The sequence below is a fragment of the Neofelis nebulosa genome, chromosome 12, assembly GCF_028018385.1.
Source record: "Neofelis nebulosa isolate mNeoNeb1 chromosome 12, mNeoNeb1.pri, whole genome shotgun sequence".
NCBI classification, from domain to species: Eukaryota; Metazoa; Chordata; class Mammalia; order Carnivora; family Felidae; genus Neofelis; species Neofelis nebulosa.
The window spans coordinates 9,185,315-9,210,215 of record NC_080793.1 but is presented as its reverse complement, the minus strand read 5'-3'; the positions used below and the strand labels follow the sequence as shown (position 1 = coordinate 9,210,215).

At 42.2% G+C, this 24,901-nt stretch overlaps 1 protein-coding gene across 4 annotated transcripts; it reads left to right on the top strand.

Annotated features, from left to right (window-relative positions):
* The first annotated feature begins 1,025 nt into the window (after positions 1–1,025).
* On the top strand, positions 1,026–22,931 carry ZBTB43 (zinc finger and BTB domain containing 43). 4 transcript variants are annotated; one of them, XM_058694104.1, is made up of 3 exons: positions 1,026–1,123; positions 4,458–4,581; positions 19,273–22,931. In XM_058694104.1, the coding sequence occupies exon 3, from the start codon at positions 19,296–19,298 to the stop codon at positions 20,697–20,699; it is 1,404 nt and encodes a 467-aa protein (XP_058550087.1). In that variant the 5' UTR covers positions 1,026–1,123; positions 4,458–4,581; positions 19,273–19,295; the 3' UTR covers positions 20,700–22,931. The 4 variants fall into 4 exon arrangements, with proteins under 4 accessions (XP_058550087.1, XP_058550085.1, XP_058550088.1 ...); XM_058694102.1 differs by having other exon boundaries at positions 1,035–1,154; XM_058694103.1 differs by having other exon boundaries at positions 1,043–1,177.
* The last annotated feature ends 1,970 nt before the right edge of the window (positions 22,932–24,901 follow it).

The window sequence follows — 24,901 nt, the reverse complement described above, 5'->3', positions numbered from 1 at the left end:
TACAAAACTTCTGAACATCAACTCTAACTTCCTAGGCTTGTGTTTCTGCTTCTCCCTAGCCTCAGATGATTTTCCTGACTTTTTCACAAGCTTATCTATGTTTTGAAAAGGGTGCTTTTCAATATTTCTCTTAGTTTTTTAATATAAATTGTAGCTGCTCTATTTGAAGAGTCTACAACATTGCTAAAAATAAAGTCTAAGTAAGAAATGCATTAGGCTCATAAAACAGAACATCCAGAGTTAGGCTATGACTGTAGCTTAATGTCATATGAGACCTAGGCTCTTTCCATCTTTTCACTTTGCCAGCCTTAGCATTTGCTTTTTACATCATAGGCACATGATTGGGACTGAACTTCCAACCTTAAGATCTGCTAAGAGACAGGAAGAAAATAAAAGTGGCAAAGCACTTAAGGGGCATACTTAACTAAAAGTCCTAGTGGATTTTGTTTAAAAAAAAAAAAAAAAAAGTACTACGTGCCAGAAGCTGGTCACATGACTATGGCTAGTTTAACCGCTGGCTAATAATGAGAATGAGATTACCATTAATAGTTTGGACTGATTATGAGTCATTCCTTCTAGCAGGGGTGAAGATCTACCTCCCAGAGATCAAAAGATTTCCTCTGGTACCTGAACAAAATGAGCCTTTTTCCTGAGGGTTGGGGAGGGTACCCAGCTCAGCGCCTGCCACACAGAGGGAACTGTTCCATTCGTTGTAGATTTACTGAGCATCCACTACGTGCCAAAGGCATTGTGGAGGCAAAAAAGATTTGATACGATCTCTGCTAGGTAACATGAGAGAGAGAAAGTTTGTAAAGGGTTTAGGACTTGGAATCAGCTTCCTAATTCACAGTAGTGGCCTCACTCATCGTCCGTAAAGCAGATTAACCTGCTCCCGGTTACACTGCGCAGTCGCTGGCTACAAGGGCGCCCTCTCCTGACGCCCCGCCCCAAAAGCGAGTCCCGCATGCGCACACCGCCTTCTCTCTGACGCACCCCCGGAAGCACTGGCAGTCCCGGGGGCGAAACCGGGAAGCATTTCCGGGGGCGGGAGGCGCAGGCTGAGTCGGTCGCGGCGGCGACGGCTTGAACGGGCCTGAAGCCGGTGGCGGAAAGTGTCCCGCGGGTGGGTTATGCGAGTGCGGAGCCCTTAGCAGGTACTGCGGAGTTGAGACAGCAGGTAGCGAAGGGGAGGGGGGAGGCCAGAGAGGTTTAAGGGCTTCTCTGCAGGACCCGGCGCGCGCGCCCCCGGCCGGCAGGCCCATTCCGCCGACCGGGATGCTTTAGCCGCGCTCGGGCGGTTGGAGTCCCGGAGCCCCGGGCGGCCTCCAGCCAGTCCGTTGCGCCGACCGCGACACCAAGGCCCCCGAGGCAGCGTCTCGCCCAAGGTCACCCCGCGGTGGCGGACCTTGGCGGGCCAGAGCGCTTGGAGATCCCGCTCGGGTTCGTCCGCTGGCCTTTCGGGGGCGCCGTGTGGGTGCGGCGCGGCGGCCTCGGGTTCGAGCCAAAGCCAGGAGAAAGGTTGTGCCCAGACTTTGCTAGTATCTGTCTCTGTTTACTTCTAAGTAGTGTTTCCCCTCGCTTGCGGTCTCTGTCACCTGTTGTCACCTGCCCTTTTTGCATCTCAACTGGGCCCCTGTCAACTTTGTGTTTCTTTCCAGTTTGTCTCTCTCGAGCCCGTCTCTATCTGGACCCTGTCTTTATTTCTGCCTCCACCTTGCTTGTGTGGTTTTTCACCCTGTGTTTCCCTCTCAGCCCTTCCTCTCATTCATGGCCTGCCTGTCAGCTCTGCTCTTTGGCCGTCCGTGTTGGTGCCAGTTTGGTGTCTTTCTCTCTTGTTTGTTGCCTCTCCTAACTGGGTTTGTCTGGGCGGGGCAGGGCAGGCCTGCCCGGACCTCTGAGCCATGCAGGGTGACTCATGACCCTGTGAAGCTTCTTGCCCTGGTGACATTCTCAGTGACTAGACTGCAGTCTGGCCTCAACTCTGACAGGTGTCGCCCAACCTAAGTGTCCGGTGCAGAAGCAGGCAGACCAGAGACCATCTCAGGGCCAGCGTACCTTGATAAATCCTTGCCTTTTCCTACTCATGGCATTTTAGGCCTGCACAGCTCCTGAATTCCCTTCGATCCCTCCACGTACCCCAGGATGGCCTCCACAGCTCCCAGGAGCCTCCTCTTTGAATTACAGCTGCTTAACTAGGCCTGTCTACAGGCTAAGGAAGGGTCCGTCTGAGATCTTGTGTCCCTGGGGGCTCATGGAACAGTAGCAGGATTTCTAGGAGAGCTGTATGCTTAGTGCAGAAATTGTGTCAGTATGTACAGTTAGATTATAAGAAACCTAATAATTTGGTATTCATTCTTTGCTTTACTAAGGTACTCCCTGGAGAAATAAGCCAGACCCAGAAGAACAAATACTGTATGAGTCCACTTATACTTTGTCCAAAATAGGCAAATTCATAGAGGCAGACAGAAGGTAGAATGCAGTTTACCAGGAGCTGGTAGAGGAGGGAGTGGAGAGTTATTGTTTAAGGGATACAGAGGTTTAGTTTGGGATGATGAAAAGGTTCTGGAAATGGATAGTGGTGATGGTTGCGCACAACATCGTGAATGTGTTTAATTCTACTAATTGGACACTTTAAAATAGCAAATTTTATACTAAGTATATTTCATCACAGTACAGGGAGGAAAAAACCCTTGCTCATTGGAGAAGCTCGGTACTAGCCAGCTCTTTGAAAATGTGCTTTTAAAAATTTATTTTGTAGCTCTTAGGAACATTAAGTTGTTTGTTGATGCCTGCTCTTGTCAGAGCTAATGTCCTTAGAAAAGGACTTCGGTCAAAATAATTCAGTTAAAATCTTCCCTCAAGTTTTTTACTTGAGGCAGATTACCACTCTAGCTCTCCTCCCTCCATAATCCTCGGATTCAGTGCAGGAATCTGCTGCATAAATAGGGAATTTCAGGAAGACTTTACTTTTCACATGAAGAAAACCGTTAGGGTTGGAAAAACAGCCCTGTTATGATAACACAAAATTATGTGTCATTTCCTGTGTCTTTTCTGATGGGGGGGGGGGGGCTTTGTATTATGTTCTTATTTAAGCTATTTTGTCTGCTATGGTAGTTTATCAGGCTTTCTTGTGAGATGTAGCAGCTGAATTACTACTGTATTGAATCCTAGGATACCATGGATTGAGGAGAAAACACCACCAATTAAGCTATGGCATGTGCTTTTGTAATCACTTAGGCTTATGAAAATTCTTTTTGAAAACATTTTTAGACTTATTTAGACATTTTTACATGATACCATTCTAATGCCTAAATTTTAAAAAATAAGTGAAATAAATTGGTGAAAGTGTTAAACTTTTAACATTCATACTCTTGAATACTTGTAAGTTCAGAGATGGGTCCATACTTTCCCACAGTGTCCTTTGTGCCATCAGAAACATTGATGAGGGTCTCAGGCAGTGACAAGTATTAAAATTTCCACTTGACCATCACATCCTGATTGCAGAAATTTTGAAATATGCCTCTTAAAATCCGTTGAATGTGCTGTGTATTATTTTCATGAACTTTTCCTTTTTACTTTATCTACACTTACGGTTGGAAAGATTTTTGTCTTATTTGCAACATGTCGAGAAGACTTTCCTTTTTTATTTTGTTTTGTTTTGTTTTGTTGGTATGTAGCTAATCATTATCCTAAAACCCAGTGCTGTGTCTGCCTTCTGTTTTTCTCGATTTGAGCTTCTTACCCCAGTGCTAATGAATATGAGAGTGCATTTAAAACCATTTCCTTGGCTATATTGTAACGTAATGGCAGGATGACCGATAAGTGGGGTTTGTGGTTAGAACAATACCTTCTCTTTTGAATCTCAGAGAGTTTGCTACAATGGAGTATTTGCTTTTGGCTTTTTTTTTAAGTAAAACATTCAGCTGTGTCTTAAAATTAAAGGGAGACAAGATTCAAAGTCCATAAAGTAGGTAGCTTATTTTTAAAAAATCCTAAAATAGATTTTAACTAAGTTCTTTGGCTAAAGTGTTCCAATTAGGAGAACCTATAGGGGTGCTGATTGGCAATGGTCTGAAGACTGAAAACACTTTTCCAAAGGATATTTTAATTTTGTAAAATTACATAGACACTGATCCATGTTGGTTTTCTATTTTTAACCAAAGTACCATGGTAATGTAAGACAGTTATTAAAACTGGGTGAGAGATTTAGGGGTGTACAGAACTCTCGGCATTTATGTAACTTTTCTGTAAATCTAAAATTATTTCAAAATTAAGTCCATTTTAAGTACAAGGCAGAAGCTAAGATAGTACAGACTAGAAGTTAATATAACCCAAGATACCAGTTTTCTTTCTGCTGCTCAGAAATAAATACTACACATGTAGTATTTATTAGCAAGGCACATGTATATGCTGAATGTCATCTCTTTTACATTTTCAACGTGATTTTTTTCTTTCAGAAGTCAGTGTGATTCTAATTTGAAGCAAAACTGAGAAATGGGTTCCTCTTCCTCATTCATCCATACTGCTTTGTGATGGCCATGGCATAAGGGGCTTTTTTCCAGGATAACACCTTTGCATTAGGTAGGTAAGCTACAAACTTACTAAAAATACAGGTTTTTAAAATTATTTACTAAAATGGTTTATTTTTCAGCAAAAATGAAGACATATTTGTATTTAATTGTTCTAGACCATAGGTTCTCATACTTCTGAGCAGGAACTGTTGCACATTTTAAGGCCAGTCCCTGCTCTACATTGTACCATTACAGCATCTCACTTCAGAGAAACTTCTCAGGGACTTTTTTTTTAAACTTAGAACAATATTAGATTTAAATTAAACTTAAAAAAAATTTTTTTTAATGTTTGTCTATTTTTGAGGAAAAGAGAGACAGAATGCAAGCGGGGGAGGGGCAGAGAAAGAGGGAGGCACAGAATCCAAAGCAGGCTCCACTCTTTGGGCACAGAGCCCGATGCATTGCTCAAACCCACGAAATCCAAGATCATGACGCAGGCCGAAGTCTGATGCTTAACCGACTGAGCCACCCAGGCACCCCTAAATTAAACTTTAAATTTGAATTCTGACCTACCACTTTTGAGATATATAACCTTGGGCAGGTCTTTTAACCTTCCAGAGTTTAGTTTACTCGTCTTTTTTTTTTTTTTTTTAAGATTTAATTTCTTAAATTTTTTTATTTTGAGAGAGTGAACTTGTGCATGAGTCAGTTGGGGAGGGGCAGAGAGAGAGAGAGAGAGAGACAGAATCCCAAACAGGCTCCATGCTGTCAGCACAGAGCCCGACACAAGGCTTGCTCCCACGAACCATGAGATCATGACCTGAGCCAAATTAAGAGCCAGATGCTTAACCTGACTGAGCCACCCAGACACTCCTGAGATTTATTTTATTTTTTCATTTTATTTATTAGAGAGAGAGAGAGAGAGAGAGAGCATGAGAAGGGAAGGGCCCAGAGAGAGAATCCCAAGCAGGCTCCACGCTCAGCTCAGAGCCCAGGGTGGGGCTCGATCCCGTGACCTCAGGATCACAGTCTGAGCCTGAGCCAAAATCAAGAGTTGGATGCTCAACTAACTGAGCCATCTAGGCACCCCAAGATTTGATTTTTTTTTTTTTTTTTTTTTTTTAACTAATCTCTACACCCAGCACGGGGTTCAAACTCATGAACCTGAGATCAAGAATCACATGCTCTTCCAGCTGAGCCAGCCAGGTGCCCCTAGTTCACTCATCTTTAAAATAAGTGTAATGATTCAGGAGTATCGCAGTTGCAAGACCCAGGTTTACATAGCTTGCCCTTTGAACTGCAAAGCATCTGGCTAATATAAAGAAAGAACTTTGGTAGGCATGGGGTTTTGGTATTTTTGTGTATTTGTGCCAATCTTTAGATTTACTGAAGTAGTATTTACTGTGTTTAAATGTGGTCTCTACAGTAAGTATGCAAAATACCTTTATGGTCTAATTAAGAAATCTTTGGAGGGCTTTAAGACCAATGGGTCTGCTTCCCTATTGTTATCTGTGTTTTAAGATATGTAATTGTGTTTAAATAATGCGTAAAATTTGATATGCTGTTCTTTAGTTGTATAAGAAATACATTAAATTCATCAAAATTGAAAGAGATCGTGGAGGTCATCTAGAGTTTGGTGATTTCTTCAATATTTTCCCATTGTCTTCTGCTTTTAAAAAAGCCTGCGTGGCTCAGTTGGTTAAGCATCCGACTTTGGCTCAGGTCAAAGATCTCACAGTTTGCGAGTTCAAGCCCAGCGTCAGGCTCAGTGCTGACAGCTCGGAGCCTGGAGCCTGCTTCTGATTCTGTGTCTCCCTCGCTCTCTGCCCCTCCCCGACTTGCACTCTGTCTCCCTGTCTCTCTCAAAAATAAATGAACATTAAAAAAAAAAAGCCAGAGAGCATCCATGAACTATGGAGGGAATGAACTGAGATAGGTGTGTATGTTTTAGAACTGTTACTATTAGTTTAAAAACAAAACAAAACACTGTGTGTAAGATGACAAAATTGCAGTACCTTATTAAGTCTGAGGATGGTGAATAATTTGTTCTGGGGTTTAGGAATGCATCATATGTTATAGACGATTTCAGTTGTTTATTTGTGAAAGTAGTATTCACCTTTACTTTCCACACTATTATCGCAGGCTATATTAGGCCTGAGCAAGCGTTTTGAATTTAATTCCAACTTCACCACTTACTAGTTAAGCAAGTAGTTTAGCCTCTTTGTATCCTATTCTTCTTTTTTTTTAATGTTTATTTTTGAGAGAGTGCATGCGCGTGCAAGAGAGGGGCAGAGAGAGAGGGGAACAGGATCTGAAGCAGGCTCTGCGCTGACAGCGGAGAGCCCGATGTGGGGCTTGAACTCACAAACCGTGAGGTCATGATCTGAGCCATAGTTGGATCTGAGCTTAACCTACTGAGACACCCGGGCACCCTGTGTCTATTTCCTATTCTGTACAGTAAGATAAAAACTACCTATCCAGTGGATCGTTATGAGGATTGATGAGATAGAATACATACAGTCCTTTTGCACAGACTCTGGTACAAAGCACACATTTAATAAATAGCAGATGCTGTTATTATTCCTACTAATTACAACATTTTCCTAGTTATCCAGTTTGGAAACTTCAGAGTCGGTATAGGTAACTAGTTTACCTTGCATTACTTTATTTCTTAAACAGCTTTACTGAAACATGATTCATGTACATTAAAAGTTTTTTAGTAGGGGCACCTGGGTGGATCAGTCTGTTGAGCGTACGACTTCTGCTCAGGTCATGATCTTGTGGTTTGTGGGTTCGAGCCTTGCATTGGGCTTTGTGCTGTCCATGCAGAGCCTGCTTCAGATCCTCTGTCTCCCTCCCTCTCTGCCCATTCCCCACTCTCTCCCTCTCTCAAAAATAAATGAACGTCAAAAAAAAGTTTTCTAGTGCATTCAGTGGGTTGTATAAACCCATTCTAAAATTAGATTGTGGGACAATCTAATTTTAGAATTTTCATCCTCTCTCCCCCACCTCAAAACAAAAACAAAAACAAAAAACACACAATTAGCAGTGATTCTCCTTTCCTTTCCCTGTAGTTTCTGGCAGCCACTGATTTACTTTTTGTCTATAAATCTTTCTGTTGTGGACATTTAATGGAATCATACAAGATGTGGGCTTTTGTATCTAACTTCTTTCACCTGGTATAGTGTTTTAAGGTTCAGCCATGTTATCACATTTGTCAGTACGTCATTCTTTTTTATTGCCAAAAGAATGGCATAGTACAATAATATATGCATAGTACATAATAAAATGGAGTAATATTTCACTGTATGGATATACCACCTTCTATTTATTCAGTCATCAGAGGAGGACATTTGGGTCATTTCCATTTTTTGGCCATTATGAGTAATGCTGTTATGGACATTCGTGTATAAGTAAGTTTTTGTGGATATCGTATGTTTTCAACGCTCTTGTGTATATACCTAGTAGAATTGTTGGGTTACATGGTAACTTTATGGTTAACTTTTTGAGGACCTACCTCAAAAGTAGCCACACCATTTTATATTCCCACCAGCAATGTATAATGATTTTAATCCTTCCATATCGACATCAACACTTGTTTTTGTGTCTTATATATCATGGCTGTCCAAATAGGTAATATCTCATTGTAGTTTGAATTTGCGTTTCCCTAGTGAATAATGATATTGAGCATTTTTTTGTGTGCTTATTTGTATATCTTCTTTGGAGAAATGTTCATTCAAATCCTTTGCCCATTTTTCAGTTGAGTTGTCTATTATTAAATTTAAGAGTTCTTTATGTATTCTGGATATGGGTCATTTAACAGTGATACATGATTGCATATTTCTTCTCCCATGTTGGAGGTTAACTTTACACTCTCTTGACGGTATAATTTGTGCCTTGCACTAGCTTTGAATCTTCCTGCCTACCAATTCAGTCAGTCCTACTGATTCTACCTCTCTGTTTTCCATACTCACTGTTACTTTCATTGCCTCAAACCTGGTTTCTTTGCTGAAATCTTATAATTAAGCCTGTACTTCAGACTCACTCCCTCTTTTAAGTGCATCAGCAGATTGTCTTTCCAGAACACATTTCACAACATATCACTGAGAAGTTTCCAGTGCTTCCCGGGGCCCACATTTAAATAGCAGATTCCAGGGGTTCCTGGGTGGCTCAGTCGGGTAGCTCTTGATTTCGGCTCAGGTCATGATCTCATGGTTCATGGGATCGAGCCCCTAGTCAGGCTCTGTGCTGACAATGCAGAGCCTGCTTGGGATTCTCTCCCTACCCCTCCTCTACTCATGTTCTCTCTCTTAAACATTTAAAAAATAAACTGTGCTCTTAAGGGACACCTGTCTTAGTAGAGCATGTGACTCTTCATTTCAAGGTCCTAAGTTCAAGCCCCACGTTGGGCATAGGTCTTAACTTTAATAAAAAAAGAAAAAAAAGAAGAAAGAAAGAAAACCTGGGTGGCTCAGTTAAGTGTCCGCCTCTTGATTTTGACTCAGGTCATGATTGTGGGATTGAGCCCCACATGGGTCTCTGATGCAGAGCCTGCTTGGGATTCTCTCTCTCTCTCTCTCTCTCTCTCCCTCTCTCCCTCTCTCCCTCTCTCCCTCTCTCCCTCTCTCCCTCTCTCCCTCTCTCCCTCTCCCTCTCCCTCTCCCTTCCTCTCCCTTCCTCTCCCTTCCTCTCCCTTCCTCTCCCTCTCTCTCTCCCTTCCTCTCCCTCTCCCTCTCCCTCTCCCTCTCCCTCCCCCTCTCCCTCTCCCTCCCTCTCCCTCTCCCTCTCCCTCCCTCTCCCTCTCCCTCTCCCTTCCTCTCCCTCTCCCTCTCCCTTCCCCTTCCTCTCCCTCTCCCTTCCCCTTCCTCTCCCTCTCCCTTCCCCTTCCTCTCCCTTCCTCTCCCTTCCTCTCCCTTCCTCTCCCTCTCCCTCTCCCTTCCTCTTCCTCTCCCTTCCTCTCCCTCTCCCTTCCTCTCCCTCTCCCTCTCCCTCTCCCTCTCCCTCTCCCTCTCCCTCTCCCTCCCTCTCCCTCTCCCTCTCCCTCTCCCTCTCCCTCTCCCTCCCTCTCCCTCTCCCTCTCCCTTCCCCTTCCTCTCCCTCTCCCTTCCCCTTCCTCTCCCTTCCTCTCCCTTCCTCTCCCTCTCCCCCTCCCTCTCCCCCTCCCTCTCCCCCTCCCTCTCCCCCTCCCTCTCCCCCTCACCCCCTCCCCCTCCCTCTCCCTCTCCCTACCTCTCCCTCTCCCTCCCTTCCCCTCCCTCTCCCTCCCTTCCCCTCCCTCTCCCTCTCCCTCCCTTCCCCTCCCTCTCCCTCTCCCTCCCTTCCCCTCCCTCTCCCTCTCCCTCTCCCTCCCACTCTCCCTCCCCCTCTCCCTCCCCCTCTCCCTCCCTCCCCCTCTCCCTCTCCCTCTTCCTCTCCCTCTCCCTCTCCCTCCCCCTCCCCCTCTCTCTCCCTCCCCCTCTCTCTCCCTCCCTCTCTCTCTCCCTCCCTCTCCCTCTCCCTCTCCCTCCCTCTCCCTCTCCCTCTCTCCCTCCCTCCCCCTCTCCCTCCCTCCCCCCCTCAAACATTAAAAAAAAAACAAACTGAAACAATACCCTCAAAACTGTTCTTTGTTTATCCCTTGCTATTTTCTTTTTTGTTACTGTAGAATGTATTTACAGATCCCATGTACTTACAGAATAAAACTTACCAGGTTTTTAATTCTTTAGAGGGAAACATTCTGTTTGGGTCTGAAAAATTTCCCTGTGTGGGTGGATTGTTTGGGGGTCTTTTTCCCCCCCAATTTTTTTTTAATGTTTATTTATTTTTGAAAGAGAGAGGGCACAAGCAGGGGAGGGGTGGAGAGAGAGGGAGCACAGAATTGAAGCAGACTCCAGGCTCCACCTGTCAGTGCAGAGCCCAATGTGGGGCTCGAACGTGCGAACCACGAGATCATGACCTGAGCTGAAGTCAGAAGTCAGATGCTTCACCGACGAAACCACCCAAGTGCCCTTTGGGGGTCTTTTACCGTAAACCTGAATGCTGTTAGAATCAACTCTTAGCTCTTTAGCTGACACCAGGGGTTAACTTGAGTTGAATGGCTGGGGCCAGAGGCTAGGTCTTACTCTTAGGACAGCTTGAGCTCTGTGTACTTTCTTCTGTGTTCGTGAAATTGTGATACCAGGGACCTACTTTAGTTTCTTTGGCCCAGCTGGCAAATGATGGGCCAATGTCTTTGCCAGTTACTAACTGAACTCCACCCTCTTGTGCCAAGTTTTTAAAAACTTTCTGCTGAGGCATTATACAAACATTGGTATTCCAGTACAACCACCTCTTAATGTTGCTAATCTGCAGGACCTGTCCCGTAGTCCACCCTGGGATTTGAGCCACAGCCAGACCGTCCAAGTGAACAGGTGTTAGTGTTCTTCTCTCAAGATTGCTACTATTATACCAGGATTGCCTGGGGAACTAGGTGGAGTTGCAGAGGTAATGTCTCTTTCCAGTCTGGTCCCGTCTCCACTATGTCCTTAATTAAGGTTTACCAGATAGCTCTGGTCCCTAGTTTCCAGGACTCAGGCCAATTTTTTTCATTTTCCTTAGATTAGTTTGGTTAGGATGTGGTAGATGAGAAGAATTATATACTGCTCTCAAGTCTTCCTCTTACCCTGGTGATACTAAAATTTATTGTGAAAGGATATGTAATTGTAGGCTATACCAGGTCCCCTCCTCTGAATTTCTCTTGGGTTTCTAGTTCTCGTGTGGTGCTTCTGTCATGCTTTGCCTTGAATAGCAGGGCTGTATGCATGTTTTTCATTCCCCCCTACCAGATTATAAACTCTGGACGGTGAGATTCCTTGATCATCTTAGAAACCCACCCCCCCAATAATGTGCATATAGTGCTGTATGTCGGTTTACTTATTTATGTGTTCATTTTAGTGAGTTAATTACTTCTGTGAAAGTCGTTAAAAATTGAAACAGCACCTGTACTATCAATACAGATCACAGCTACCACAACTGCCTGTGAGTTTGTAAATATGGCTTATATGGCAGGAAAATCTGAAGGAGAGTTTCAGTCTTTGCACGTTAGTAAAATCAGGGAATATATAGAAATGCCGCACCTGCCCAAAGTTAAGGGCAGAGATCAGATACTTTTTTCTTTTTTTTTTTTTAAATAATCTCTACACCCAACATGTGGCTTGAATTCACAACCTGACATCAAGAGTCGCATGCTCCACCAACCGGGGCAGCCAGGCACCCCAGAGGTCAGATACTTTTAAATTATAAGGACCATTACCACCTTGACATAGTTGAAAGTAAAGTTACATGACATTTTCCCCAAGTTTTGTTTTTAATGTGTGGTAAAAAAATATATCACTAAATTTACCATTTTAACCATTTTCAAGTGTACAATTCAGTGGCATTAATTACACTCACAATGTTATACAAATGGCAACACTTTCTAATCCCCCAGTTTTTTCATCACAAAACAGAAACTCTACCTATTAAGTAATAACTCCCATTCCTAACTCCCCTGAATCCATGGTAACCTCCAATCTGCTTTTGTCTCTGAATTTGCCTGTTCTAGATATTTCACAGAAGTGGAGTTATACAACACGTGTCCTTTTCTGTCTGGCTTATTTGAGTTAATGTTTCTCATGATTTAACACAATGTTGCCAGGTTTATGTTGTAGCGTGTATGAGAAATTCATTACTTTTTGTGTTCTGTATTGTCTTTTAGGTATCATTGATTTGTTATAATGTTCAGGTTCTCTAGATTTTAAGTCTGGTTTTTCTATCCATTACTGAAAATGAGGAATTGGAGTCATAACCTGTTGTTGTAGATTGGTCTGTTTCTTCAGTTTTGTCCATTTTTGCTTCATATATTTTGCTCCATATAGATTTCTTAGTGAATATATGTGTATGGTTCTATCTTCTTGATAGAGTGAACCTTTTATCAATCTATTAATGTCTTTCTTTGTTCTTGTAACCTTTTTGACTTAAAATCTATTTTGTCTGGGGGCACCTGCGGGGCTCAGTTGGTTAAATGTCTGACTTCAGCTCAGGTCATGATATCACGGGTTCATGAGTTCGAGCCCCACATCGTGCTCGCTGCTGTTAGCTCATAGCTGCTTCAGATTCTCTCTCTCTTTCTCTCTCTCTCTCTCTCTGTCTCTCTCTCTGCCCCTCCTCTCATTCAAGCGCACGCACGTGTGCTCGCTCGCTTTCTCTCTCTCTCTCTCAAGATGAGTAAACATTAAAAAAAAAGTGTATTTTGTCTGATAATAATGCAGCCACTCCATCTCTCTTGGTTACTCTTTGCATGGAATATCTTTTCTATCATTTTACTTGTGTGTTATATGTTGTCTCTCATAGAAAAGATATAAATAAACCATGTTTTTTAATCCATTCTGCCAGTCTCCACCTTTTAATTGGAGAGTTTAATCCATTTACATTTAAGTACTGGTGAGAAAGGATTTACTTCTACCATTTAGCTGTTTTCTGTATACCTTGTATGTTTTTTGTTTCTCAGTTTCTCCATTACTACCTTTTAAAAACATTTATTAAAAAAATAAAGCATTTATTCTTTTCTGGCATGCCATTTTGATTCCTTTCATTCCTTTTCATGTATATTATTATTTTCTTAGTAGTTACATTGAGATTTACAATTAATCTCTTAAACTGTTCCTTACACCTCCATCCCTTTCCCTTCATTTTGTTATTGTCATGGATTACATCTTCATACATTGCCTGTTTATGTTGATTTATAAGTATTGTTTTATGGATTTGCATTTTCAAGCATACAGGAAAAAAGTTATAAGTCAAAATAATAACAGCTTTTATGTTTATGTTGTTAACCTTTATCATTGGTCTTTATTCCTTCATATGCCATTGAATTACTACCTAGTATTCTTTTTTTTTTTAATATTCATTTATTATTTTTGAGAGACAAAAAGAGACAGAGTGCAAGCAGGGGAGGAACAGAGAAAGAGGGAAACACAGAGCACTTGAAGCAGGCTCCAGGCTGTGAGGTGTCAGCACAGAGCCCGATGCAGGGCCCGAACCCACGGAGATCATGACCTGAGTGAGCTCAAGTCGGATGCTTAACCGACTGAGCCACCCAGGCGCCCTTATCTAGTATTCTTTTATCTCAGCTTGAAGGATCCCTTTTTATCATTTCTTGTAGAAAAGTTCTGGTAATGAATGGGGCACCTGGGTGGCTCAGTCGGTTGAGCATCCGACTTCGGCTCAGGTCATGATCTTGCAGTTTGTGAGTTCGAGCTCCACATCGGGCTCTGTGCTAACAGCTCGAAGCCTGGAGCCTGCTTCAGAATTCTGTGTCTTCTCCATCTCTCAGCCCCTCCCCCGCTCATGCTCTGTGTCTCTCTGTCTCTCAATAATCAATAAACGTAAAAAAAGAAAAGTTCTGGTAATGAATACCCTTACCTTTTGTTTATCTGGGAGTGTCTTAATTTCTCCTTCATTCAAGAAAAGGTAGTTTTGCCAGATACAGAATTATCGGTTGACAGTTTTTTCTTCTAGCACTTCAAATGTGCCATACTACTACTTTCTGACCTGTATGTTTTTTTTTAAGGTGTGAATCTTAATTGAAGATGTCTCTCATGTGATGAGGCATTTCCTTCTTACTGCGTTCAGCTCCCTTGTCTTTGACTTTCTACTTACTATTTAACTTACAATGTGTCTAATGTGGATCTCTTTCGTTTTATCCTGCTTGGAGTTTGTTGAGCTTCCTGGATGTATAGGTTTCTCTTTTATCCAGTTTGGGAAGTTTTCTACCAATATTTCTTTTAATACCTTTTCTACTCTTTGAGACTCCCATGGTGTGCATTTGGTACATTTAATGATGTCCCACAGTTACCTCACACAGTGTTCATTTCTCTTCATTTTTCTCACCACTCCTCTGACTCAATAATTTCAATTGCCTTGTCTTTGAGTTTGGTGACTTTTTTTTCTTCTGCCTATTTTAAATCTGCCATTGAACTCCTCTTGCGGACTTTTTACTTCAACTTGTATTGGTTTCCTGTGTCTTTCAAACAAAACACCACAGACTAGGTGGCTTAAATAACAGGATTTTTTTTTTCTTCTCACAATTCTAGAGGCTAGAAGAGCAAGATCATGGTGTCTGTAGATTTGGTTTATCCTGAGGCCTTTCTCCTCAGCTTGCAGATGGCCACCTTTTCACTGTGTCTTCACATTGTGTACCCCCTAGATGCTGCTGTGTGTCCAAATTTAATTTCTTACAAGAATACTAGTCAGATTGGATTAGGGCCCACCCTAGTAACTCTATTTTAATGACCTCTTTAAAGGCCTCATATACAAATACTGTCACATTCTAGGGTTTTGAGGGGCGGTTAGGGCTTCAGCTATTCTTCTCAGCTCCAGAATTTCTGTTTGGTTCCTTTTTATAATTTCTATCTTTTTACTGACATTATTCTCCTGATTTCCTTTAGTTTTTGTCCACAGTGGGGTTTTTCGTGTGTGTGCGCACACGTGTGTGTTTTAAGCAATTTGAGCATATGTATGATAATTGATTTACTTTAGTATGACTAGTAATTCTAATGTCGAGAATCCCCCAAGTATAGTTTCTAATATTCTTTTCCTTGTGAATGCATCTCTCTTCCTTGTTCTTTTATACTTTGTAATTTTTGGTTGAGGACTAGAACATTTTAAGTATTCGAATATGGTAACTCTTGAAATTAGATCCTTCCCATCCTATGGGATTTCTTTTGTTACTTGTTGAGGGCTGCAGTTGTCGGTTTGCATGACAGTTTTTCCAAGCTATTTTTGCCAAGTCTGTATCCCTTGTTGCATGTGGTCACTGAAGTTTCTGTTGTTTTATCTGTGTGGTCAGCCTGTGACCTGACAGACTTCCTTAAATACTTTGACCCAGGTTCGGGGGTGGGAGGGAGGGGGAGCATGTTTGTCTTTTGAAATCTTATGATCAAAAAAAAAAAAAAAAAACAATTATGCTCAGTGCTGCTGGGGAAGCCACTGCTGCCTGAGAGGGCCAGAACAAAGCTGCATGGATCCACCATACTGGCCAGAATGTAAATGCCCCAGTTTTTGGCGGACATATTCCTTGTTGTCCTCCCTGCCACGAGCCAGCCACTCTAGGAGTGGGTCGGGGGTGGGGAGTGGGGGTTATAGCTGGTTTGTGCGGGCAGCACTGCTAGTGAGGTTCAGCAGCCTCTCTCTTCAGCAGGCATTGCCTTGGTTGCTACAAGTGTCTCATCAGATTCCAGAGTTCTCAAATAGTTGATTCTGATCCTTCAACAGCTTACTGGTTTGTTTTGATGGTGGGACTGATCCCGAGAGCTTCCTACTCCACCATTTTCTCTGTTATCACTTATGACATTTATTTTTATAGAGTTGTTTTTAAAAGTGTTGTTCTCAGTCATTTAACATTCCACAACATTATTTGAAATCTTGATGAGAAGATTAATATTCAATAATAGTGTTGGAAAATAGGCTAGACGTTTTGGAGGGAAAAGGGCTGGATTCCAACCTTACTCCTTATGCCAAAACAAACTCTTTGTGTATTAAACACAAAGCTTAAAAAAAAAAAAAAATGCTACCAGGGAGGGGTACCTGGCTGGGTAGCTCAGTCAAGTGTCCAATTCTTGATTTTGGTTCGGGTCATGATCTCATATTTCGTGAGTCAAGCCCCGCATCAGGCCTGCTTGGGATTCTCTGTCTCTCTCCTTCTCTCTGTCTGCCCCTCCCCTGCTCTTGCTCCCTCAAAATAAATTAATTACTTTAAAAAAAAAAAAAAGTACCAGGGAAAAAAACTAAATCTTTTTATTTATTTAAAATAATCTTGGAGGGGCGCCTGGGTGGCGCAGTCGGTTAAGCGTCCGACTTCAGCCAGGTCACGATCTCGCGGTCCGTGAGTTCGAGCCCCGCGTCAGGCTCTGGGCCGATGGCTCGGAGCCTGGAGCCTGTTTCCGATTCTGTGTCTCCCTCTCTCTCTGCCCCTCCCCTGTTCATGCTCTGTCTCTCTCTGTCCCAAAAATTTAAAAAAAAAAAAAAAAAAAAAAAAATGTTGAAAAAAATAAAATAAAATAAAATAAAATAATCTTGGAGTTGGGGATGCCTTTCTATGTCTAACACAAAACCCTAGAGCCATAAAAGCAAAGACTGGGTAATTTATATAAATTTCAAAGTTAATTTCTTACATTTATAAAAAACTAAAAATCAATAAGATGAATTGCCGAATTTATTTGAACAAAGACTATAACTGATAATTTATAGGAAAAACACATGACCAGTAAACATGAATAAAGAATATCGTTCTCATTCATAATTAAATAAATGTTGATCTAAATAATAATGAATCATGGATTATTTACTTAGGAGGCTTGCAAACTTTTTTTTTCTTGTTTGATAACATCCAGAATTGTTAAGGGTGTGGAGTGTTATTTACCGTTGATAGGAGTGTGACTTGGTGCAACCTTTCTGGAAAGTAGCTTTGTAATACACATCAAAATGCCAAATGCACAGTCCTTTGACCCAGCAATTCCGCTGATAGAATTTACCCTATAGATGTTTCCAAAGATACGCCAAGATAGTTATGCACAGTATAATTACATTGTGTATTTATCATAGCATTCCTCATAATTTCAAAAGCCTAGACAATTGAAATTCTATAAGAGAGCTGCTTAAATTATGGTAAGTCCATATAATAGGAACTATATAGTCATTAAACAGCATTGAGTTCTTTTTGTGCTAATGAGAAAGTGAGAGAGAGAGCACAAGCTCCAGATGGCAGAGAGACGAGGACAGAGGATCCTAAGCAGGCTCTGCACTGACAGCGAGCTGGATGTAGGGCTCAAACTCATGAACCGCAAGATCATGACCTGAGCCAAAGTCGGACACTCAACTGACTGAGCCACCCAGGTGCCCCTATTTTTGTTTTAAATTACTATGAAATGTTTTAAGAGGTATAAACCATAAATTAATACTTATTTCTAAAAACACCATCTTACCTCTTAAAATTATTATTGACTTATCTGGTATTTTGTTATCTTCCTAGAAGAGGGAGAATGATGTTATAGGAAAAATAGGATAGGCTTTGAAGTGATGAAGACCTAGAATCACAGCCCAATCTCATAAAAATTAGCTCTGGGGTGCCTGGGTGGCTCAGTCGGTTAAGCGTCAGACTTCGGCTCAGGTCATGCATGATCTCATGGTCCATGAGTTTGAGCCCCGCGTCCAGCTCTGTGCTGACAGCTCAGAGCCTGGAGCCTGCTTCAGATTCTGTGTCTCCCTCTCTTTGACCTTCCCCTGTTCATGCTCTGTCTCTCTCTGTCTCAAAAATAAATAAACATTAATAAAAATTAGGTCTTATTTTAACCTTGGTAAAGTTACTTGAACCTGAGTTACTGAACCTGAGAATATTGATCTCTATATTTGCAGTCATTATAAAGTGGAAAAAAGGAGTACAGTCCCTGCTATACAGTACCGACTCAAGAAACATTAGTTTCTTTTGTTGGTCTTTCTCCCTGTCTCTCAGAGATGACTTTCAATCTTTGGGTTTTTTAAATGTTTTTTATTTATTTTTGAGAGAAGACAAGTGGGGGAGGGGCAAAGAGAGGGGGGCAAAGGATCTGAAGCATGGTCTGCGCTGACAGCAGTGAGCCCAATGTGGGGCTTGAACTCATGAACTGTGAGATCATGACCTTAGTCGAAGTCGGACGCCCATCCGACTGAGCCACCCAGTGCCCCTGGGTTTTGGTTTTGGTTTGGTTTTAATCTCATACTTAGAAAACCTGGCATTTAGCATTGTTTGGATATAGTTTTAGAGCCAGATGATGGATAGTGCCAATAAATCTCTTGGGTTTACTGGTTTATTTTAATTTACTGTGGAATTATGGGGCATGAGTAGGTGTCTAACAGAGTTTATCTTGTGGATTGCTGCTGTTAGCTTCTCTAATGCTTGACTACCCCACTAAATATATTTACAGTAACAACACAGGCAATCCTTTATTCTGTGTTATAACTTTATCTTCGGATTGAGGTCATTCAGTAACAGGGACAATATTTAGTATGCTCTTTGGTCTGTAAACAATTTGGAAACCATCAGATAGAAGGAATACCTTGCCTTACTTACCGCTTCATTCTGCTTCACGTCAGAATCTCCTAAAAGGGCTAAAATTCTGCTGGCAACTAAAGAAAGTCACATTGTTTGGGACTTCAGTGAGTTTGCACCTGTGGTGCTGAAGGACCAAAGGCAAGATTGTTCTGACCACTTCAGCTCCCTTTCCCCTCACTCCTGCACTGGATTTTAGGCTAATGTCTCCTTTCAGTTCCTTGCAGTGGCTGAGTTCATTCTAGTCTCAGAAACTTTACATAAGTCTTCCCTTCTTCCAACAATTCCATCCTCACTTCCTCACCCCACCTTGGCAAATGTGGATTAAATCTGAGGTCTCTTAAAAATTCTACTGCTTGCACAGGTATCATGTTTGTCTTGACTAGAAATATGTACTTTGTTTTATTTAGGAGATTTGTACAGCTTACAAAGCACATCTCTGAATTCTATTCTCATTCATAGACATAGGCAAAATCAAGAGTTAATACCAGGAAGAGTAGCGGGTCGTTCCTGGCACCCCCGCACCTGCAAGCTTTGCTCTGGGGGATGAATGCTCCACCCACTAATGCCCACAAGCAAGGGGACTCTATGGAACTGTGGAACTTGTCTTAGTTTTCTTAGTGATCAATAAGCGTCTCTTTGGGCTGGAATTAGCACTCGTTTTTCTTTCTCTTGTAGCACTGAACAAGATTTGTGATGAAATGGAGCCTGGAACAAACTCTTTTCGAGTAGAATTTCCTGATTTTTCCAGCACCATTCTGCAGAAACTGAACCAGCAGCGCCAGCAAGGACAATTATGTGATGTCTCCATTGTTGTCCAAGGCCACATTTTCCGGGCACACAAAGCTGTTCTTGCTGCCAGTTCACCCTACTTTTGTGACCAGGTACTCCTGAAAAATAGCAGGAGGATTGTTTTACCTGATGTGATGAACCCAAGAGTGTTTGAGAACATTCTCCTATCTAGTTATACGGGACGTCTAGTAATGCCTGCTCCAGAAATTGTTAGTTACTTAACAGCAGCAAGCTTCCTCCAGATGTGGCATGTGGTAGACAAATGCACTGAGGTTTTAGAGGGAAACCCTACGGTTCTTTGTCAGAAGCTAAACCATGGCAGTGACCACCAGTCTCCTAGCAGCAGTAATTATAATGGCCTGGTCGAGAGCTTTGAGCTGGGCTCTGGGGGCCATGCTGATTTCCCCAAAGCCCAAGAACTGAGGGACGGAGAGAATGAAGAGGAGAGCACCAAAGACGAGCTGTCATCTCAACTCACTGAGCACGAATACCTTCCCAGCAACTCGTCCACAGAGCATGACCGGCTGAGCACGGAAATGGCGAGCCAGGACGGGGAGGAGGGGGCCAGCGACAGCGCCGAGTTCCACTACACCCGGCCCATGTATAGCAAGCCCAGCATAATGGCGCACAAGCGCTGGATCCACGTGAAGCCCGAGCGCTTTGACCAGGCATGTGAGGGCATGGATGTGCACGCGCCCTACGATGAGCACCAGGTCACTGAGTCTATCAACACCATGCAGACGGAGCACTCAGTCCAGCCTTCGGGAGTGGAGGAAGACTTTCACATCGGGGAGAAAAAAGTAGAAACGGAGTTTGACGAACAGGCCGATGAAAGCAATTATGATGAGCAGGTGGATTTCTACGGCTCTTCCATGGAAGAGTTTTCTGGAGAGAGGTCAGACGGTAATCTCATCGGGCACAGACAGGAGGCTGCCCTGGCATCGGGCTACAGTGAGAATATTGAAATGGTAACAGGGATTAAAGAAGAAGCTTCCCATTTAGGATTCTCAGCCACCGACAAGCTGTATCCTTGTCAGTGTGGGAAGAGTTTCACTCACAAGAGTCAGAGAGATCGACACATGAGCATGCACCTCGGTCTTCGGCCTTATGGCTGTGGTGTCTGTGGTAAGAAATTCAAAATGAAGCATCATCTCGTGGGGCACATGAAAATTCATACGGGCATAAAGCCCTATGAGTGTAATATCTGTGCAAAGAGATTTATGTGGAGGGACAGTTTCCACAGGCATGTGACTTCTTGTACCAAGTCCTACGAAGCTGCAAAGGCTGAGCAGAATACGACTGAGGCTAACTAAAAATAGGATCTGGCCCTTGAGTGGCAGGCACAAAAATAAACTATGGTAATTATGCAAATCTGGGCACAGATGATGCGTGCTGCTTGCTATTATGAGAGAAGCTTAAAAAAAATGGAAGATATTTCTGAAAGACCAGCTCTAAGTAGGCCAATTTAAAAATCTAATTCCTCAAATTTGTATGTTCCTGTCCAGGCCTGGAGTGGGTAATGGGGATAAGTTAACCCACTTCCCAGCTGGCAAGGTAAATCTTCAGGCCTGTTGTGATTGAGGCAGGTGGACTTGGTGATATAGACATCTGCACTTGGAACTGGACTCCAGCCTACCAGTTCTGTTTCAGGTGGCAGCAAATTTTGATCGCTCATTACAAGGTCACGTTGGCATTTTATTTAGCTCTCACTATAGATACTTAGGTAATGTGGGTTTGTTTTAGTAGCTGCTTCACTGAATGAAAGGCTACTTCTGTAAAAGCTAACAGATAATGTGATTCCTAGGATGCGAAATTGATTAACAGAGCTCTCTTGTCTGGTTTTATTCTTTCTAGAGGGTATTTTAATGAAAAACTATGGAGACGCTAAAAGGGTGACATTCTAAGTAGGAAACAAATAACTTATGGTACAAGCTTCAGTTTCTGTAAGACGCCACTGTCACGATGTGTTTCAGACTCTTGATAAGGCAAAAAAGTTTTGTATTTTAGTACTAACATTTAGTTTGGACAATTGTATCTAATTGTAATTCTCTAGGGTGCCAGAGATAGGTATTTCTAATTGGTTTGCTGTCCCAAATCCTGTGTAATTATAGCATCCACACAGTGGGATCTGCTCTGTGGCTAGTAGGCGTCTAGCCTGCTTTGACCCTGACCATGGTACCATACTGGCTGCTCCAGCCATTTCTCTCTTAGGTTATGATGCTTCCTGAAGAGTTCAGTCCATGACCACAGTTGGTGGGAGGGAGCCAAGAGTCACTGCTGAGAGTTACCTGTGAGCGTAGGGAGTTTATGGAGTGCTCCAGTGAAACTCCCCAACTGTCAGCGAGAGTTGCTGAGTATCAGAATGTTGAGTGGCAGGAAAAACAACTGCCCAAGAAAAGAGGAGTCTTGAAGATACACTGGTAGGGGAGGTAGTCCCAGAGGGGTACATAGAGCTAATGCTGCCAGTTCTTTAGGAGTGCTGGAGTGTGTTTTAAAAGGGGGAAAGAGGGAGTCCTAATTTTAGAAAGTAGTCTACAGATTCATGCTCCCGGATTCTAGATAAAGCTGCATAAATTTCCAAGTCCACACAGCTGTATGTACCAAAAAACATCGAGAAAAGCAGCTATTCTTGAGACCTTTTCTGCAGCTCAGTCAGATGTTTTAGGTTAAAAAGGAAGCATATATTCAGGATGCTTTTAAGCTGTGTAATATACCTGAAGTTCTCACCAGGGTAGGACAGGGTGCTACTATTATGTCAACTTTTCCATAAATTACTGGTCTTTTACTTCCAAGTGGAAACTTTTTTTCCCTTAAAATAAAAAATAACTTTTCCTGGATTTGAGGTGAAATTTTTTTTCAGAAGTTTGGCTTTGCTCTAATGTGATAGACATTGCTGGCAATGGCCTCTGGTCCTTAAGCTCCAACCACGAAGGAAGGCATTTACTTGTTGAACAGTATCTGGAAAGGGGAAAGAAAGTACTTATTTACCAGTTAATTCTTGTAATCAACATTACAAAACAGGGATCTATTCATTAACACTGTATCATTCTCGATATATAAAAAGCACTTTGTATTTAAAACTTTATTATAAATATATATATATATTGATTTTTTTAATCTAGAAACTAGATATTACCTCTTGGTTGTTTGCCACATTAATATTCTCTTGGTGTTGAAGCTTCACCGGTTAACAGTCCTTTCTCTGCATACATGACAGATGTGTATAGAGGAGACTGTACAATCAAAGTTCAATTTTTCCTTCTCATTTTTTCATGTTAGAAGCCAATGGATTTTAGGTATGATCCTGGCCATTGTGTGTGAGGAGAAATTGTTTTATTATTCCTACTAATTTCAGTACTAAGGCATTGAAGCCGTTTAGTTCTGCCAAAAGCCCATCACCCTCTCCCATGGTATTAGCCAATCATTTTCTGCCTGTTTGGAAGGTTTGATGTGCTGTTTCCCATTAAAGATTGTATTCAAATGAGCATTGGGACGTTTTGGGAGAAGAGTCTGAGAGATAGAATAAAAACGTTCTAGAAAAGTCATGGTTCTTCAGTTATGCTGAAATTAGCACGGCACCTTTGTTATGAGTAATGATGAAGAATTCTTGTTTAGCCAGGAGTGGTGGGCAGCCCTTGGGTGGTAGTTTTGCAAGTAGTCAGTTGTGCCGGGACTTATTTAATGTGTTGTGAAGAAAGGTGTCCTTTATTGAAATCCTTATATGTACATCAACTAAGTATAGAATTTAAAGTGTAAGTTCCTCACACCTGCTGTTTTAAGTTTTTTATGGTAGTTGGGGTTTCCTTTAAAATTAGGGTTGCTAATCGGGTCAGCCAGACCCTGTGAGATGGTTGGGCATCGGAAATGCTGGCCATGTTCAGAGAGGCGGGGAAAAGAGGTTGCCTTAGTTTGGATAGTGAAAGTGAATTTTTATAAACTTTGCTTTTTAGGATTAGGAGATCATACTGTATTACTACCTTTTTTCTCCTGCCCACTCTGGGTTGGATAGTCTCTCTCCTTAGCCTCAGTACAGCTTTAGAAAATCTTTATCCTTCCAAATGAGTTTGGATAGTTGTGGGTAACATTTTCCAAACAGTCTTTCAGGGATCGTGTTAATGGCCTACAACCAAGGTATTTGTCCCCTACTTTGAGTCTTAACTGTGGTTCTTCTCCAGTCCCAGCGGGAAAGGGCTTCAAGGCACCACCAGTGGTATCTAATATTAGTATTTATACCATGCCTTTAATTTTAGGTGTACACATTACAACAATCCACTTGGTAAAGTAGGGATCACCGTCTAAGGAAGGACTGCGGTAGCCTTCCCTCAAGTGTTGAGGGTTACCCCCAGGCGCTCCTGGGCCCCGGCCTGTTGATTCTCATTTCTAGATCTCACCTTCCTCTAATCCCTTCTTTATGCCACTGCTTTCAAAGAGTCTGCCCAAAAGGGTCTTCTCCATTCTCATGGTCATCTGCTGAACGAAACTGACCCTATGTTGACTTCTAGCTGTTTAGGAAAGCTGCTTGATCTCAGTGGCCCCTTCCTGCAGAGGCACGCACATCCCCAAGCTGCTGGGGAAGTGATGTGGGGGGCAGAGCAAAAGCAGCCCAGTCGTGTTTGCCCTGGAGCGGGGCGGGTGGGGGGGGGTGGGGGGAGGATTGGCCACAGCCCTCTGGGTGGGTGGAGAGGACTCCGTCACACCAAATCCAGGGGTCTGTGTTTGTAAAGGTCTCTGATAATTTAGGAATGCTGGAAAACAAGCAACATACTTACCCCCTTCCCCAGCCCCCATCTGTGCCACACTAATTTTGTGATTTAATTGCTTTCATGGGTGACTAACTTTGTTCAGTAAAACCAGGGTTTGTTTGTTTGGGTTTTTTCTTTGCTACTTACATATTTAAAGGTACATGTTTCTTGTTTCTTATTTCAAATCTCTACTGATAGTGCCCAATGGGAAGATGCTGGAACACATTTTGCAAATGTGACATTTTTTTTTTGTTTGTTTGTTTTTGTTTTAGTGTTGCTTGAAGCCTGTGTCATAATGTCAGTTGCTGCTGCCTTCTTTCCTTTTATGAGGTTCCCAATGTTTCTTCCAGAAAATTACTTTATTTATGCAAGTCAGGTGACTCTTAGACCACAAAACCATTTGATGATAAACAGATTATCATTAGGTGCATATCTTATTGATATTTTGTGAAATGTTATGCCTGTGTTGCAAAAGTTGAATAGTTTTGTCTTTATATATTGCTGTCTTCAGTGTACAGCATGGTTTTACTTAATTGAATGTTACTGTTTAATATTTTCTTCTTATAGAAGAGACCATGCCCTTTTGTATGACATGTTTTAATAAATGTTATCCGTCAACTTTGTAAAAGTTTTGTTTTTCACTCTGGTTATATGACCACATGTCTTTGTTTTCATCCTGGCTTTTGCCACCTGAGAATAAAAGTTATTTTGTGGCCTTTTGATAAGTAAATGCCAAATGCACAATCTGATCAAATGGGTAGTGAGTGAGCATT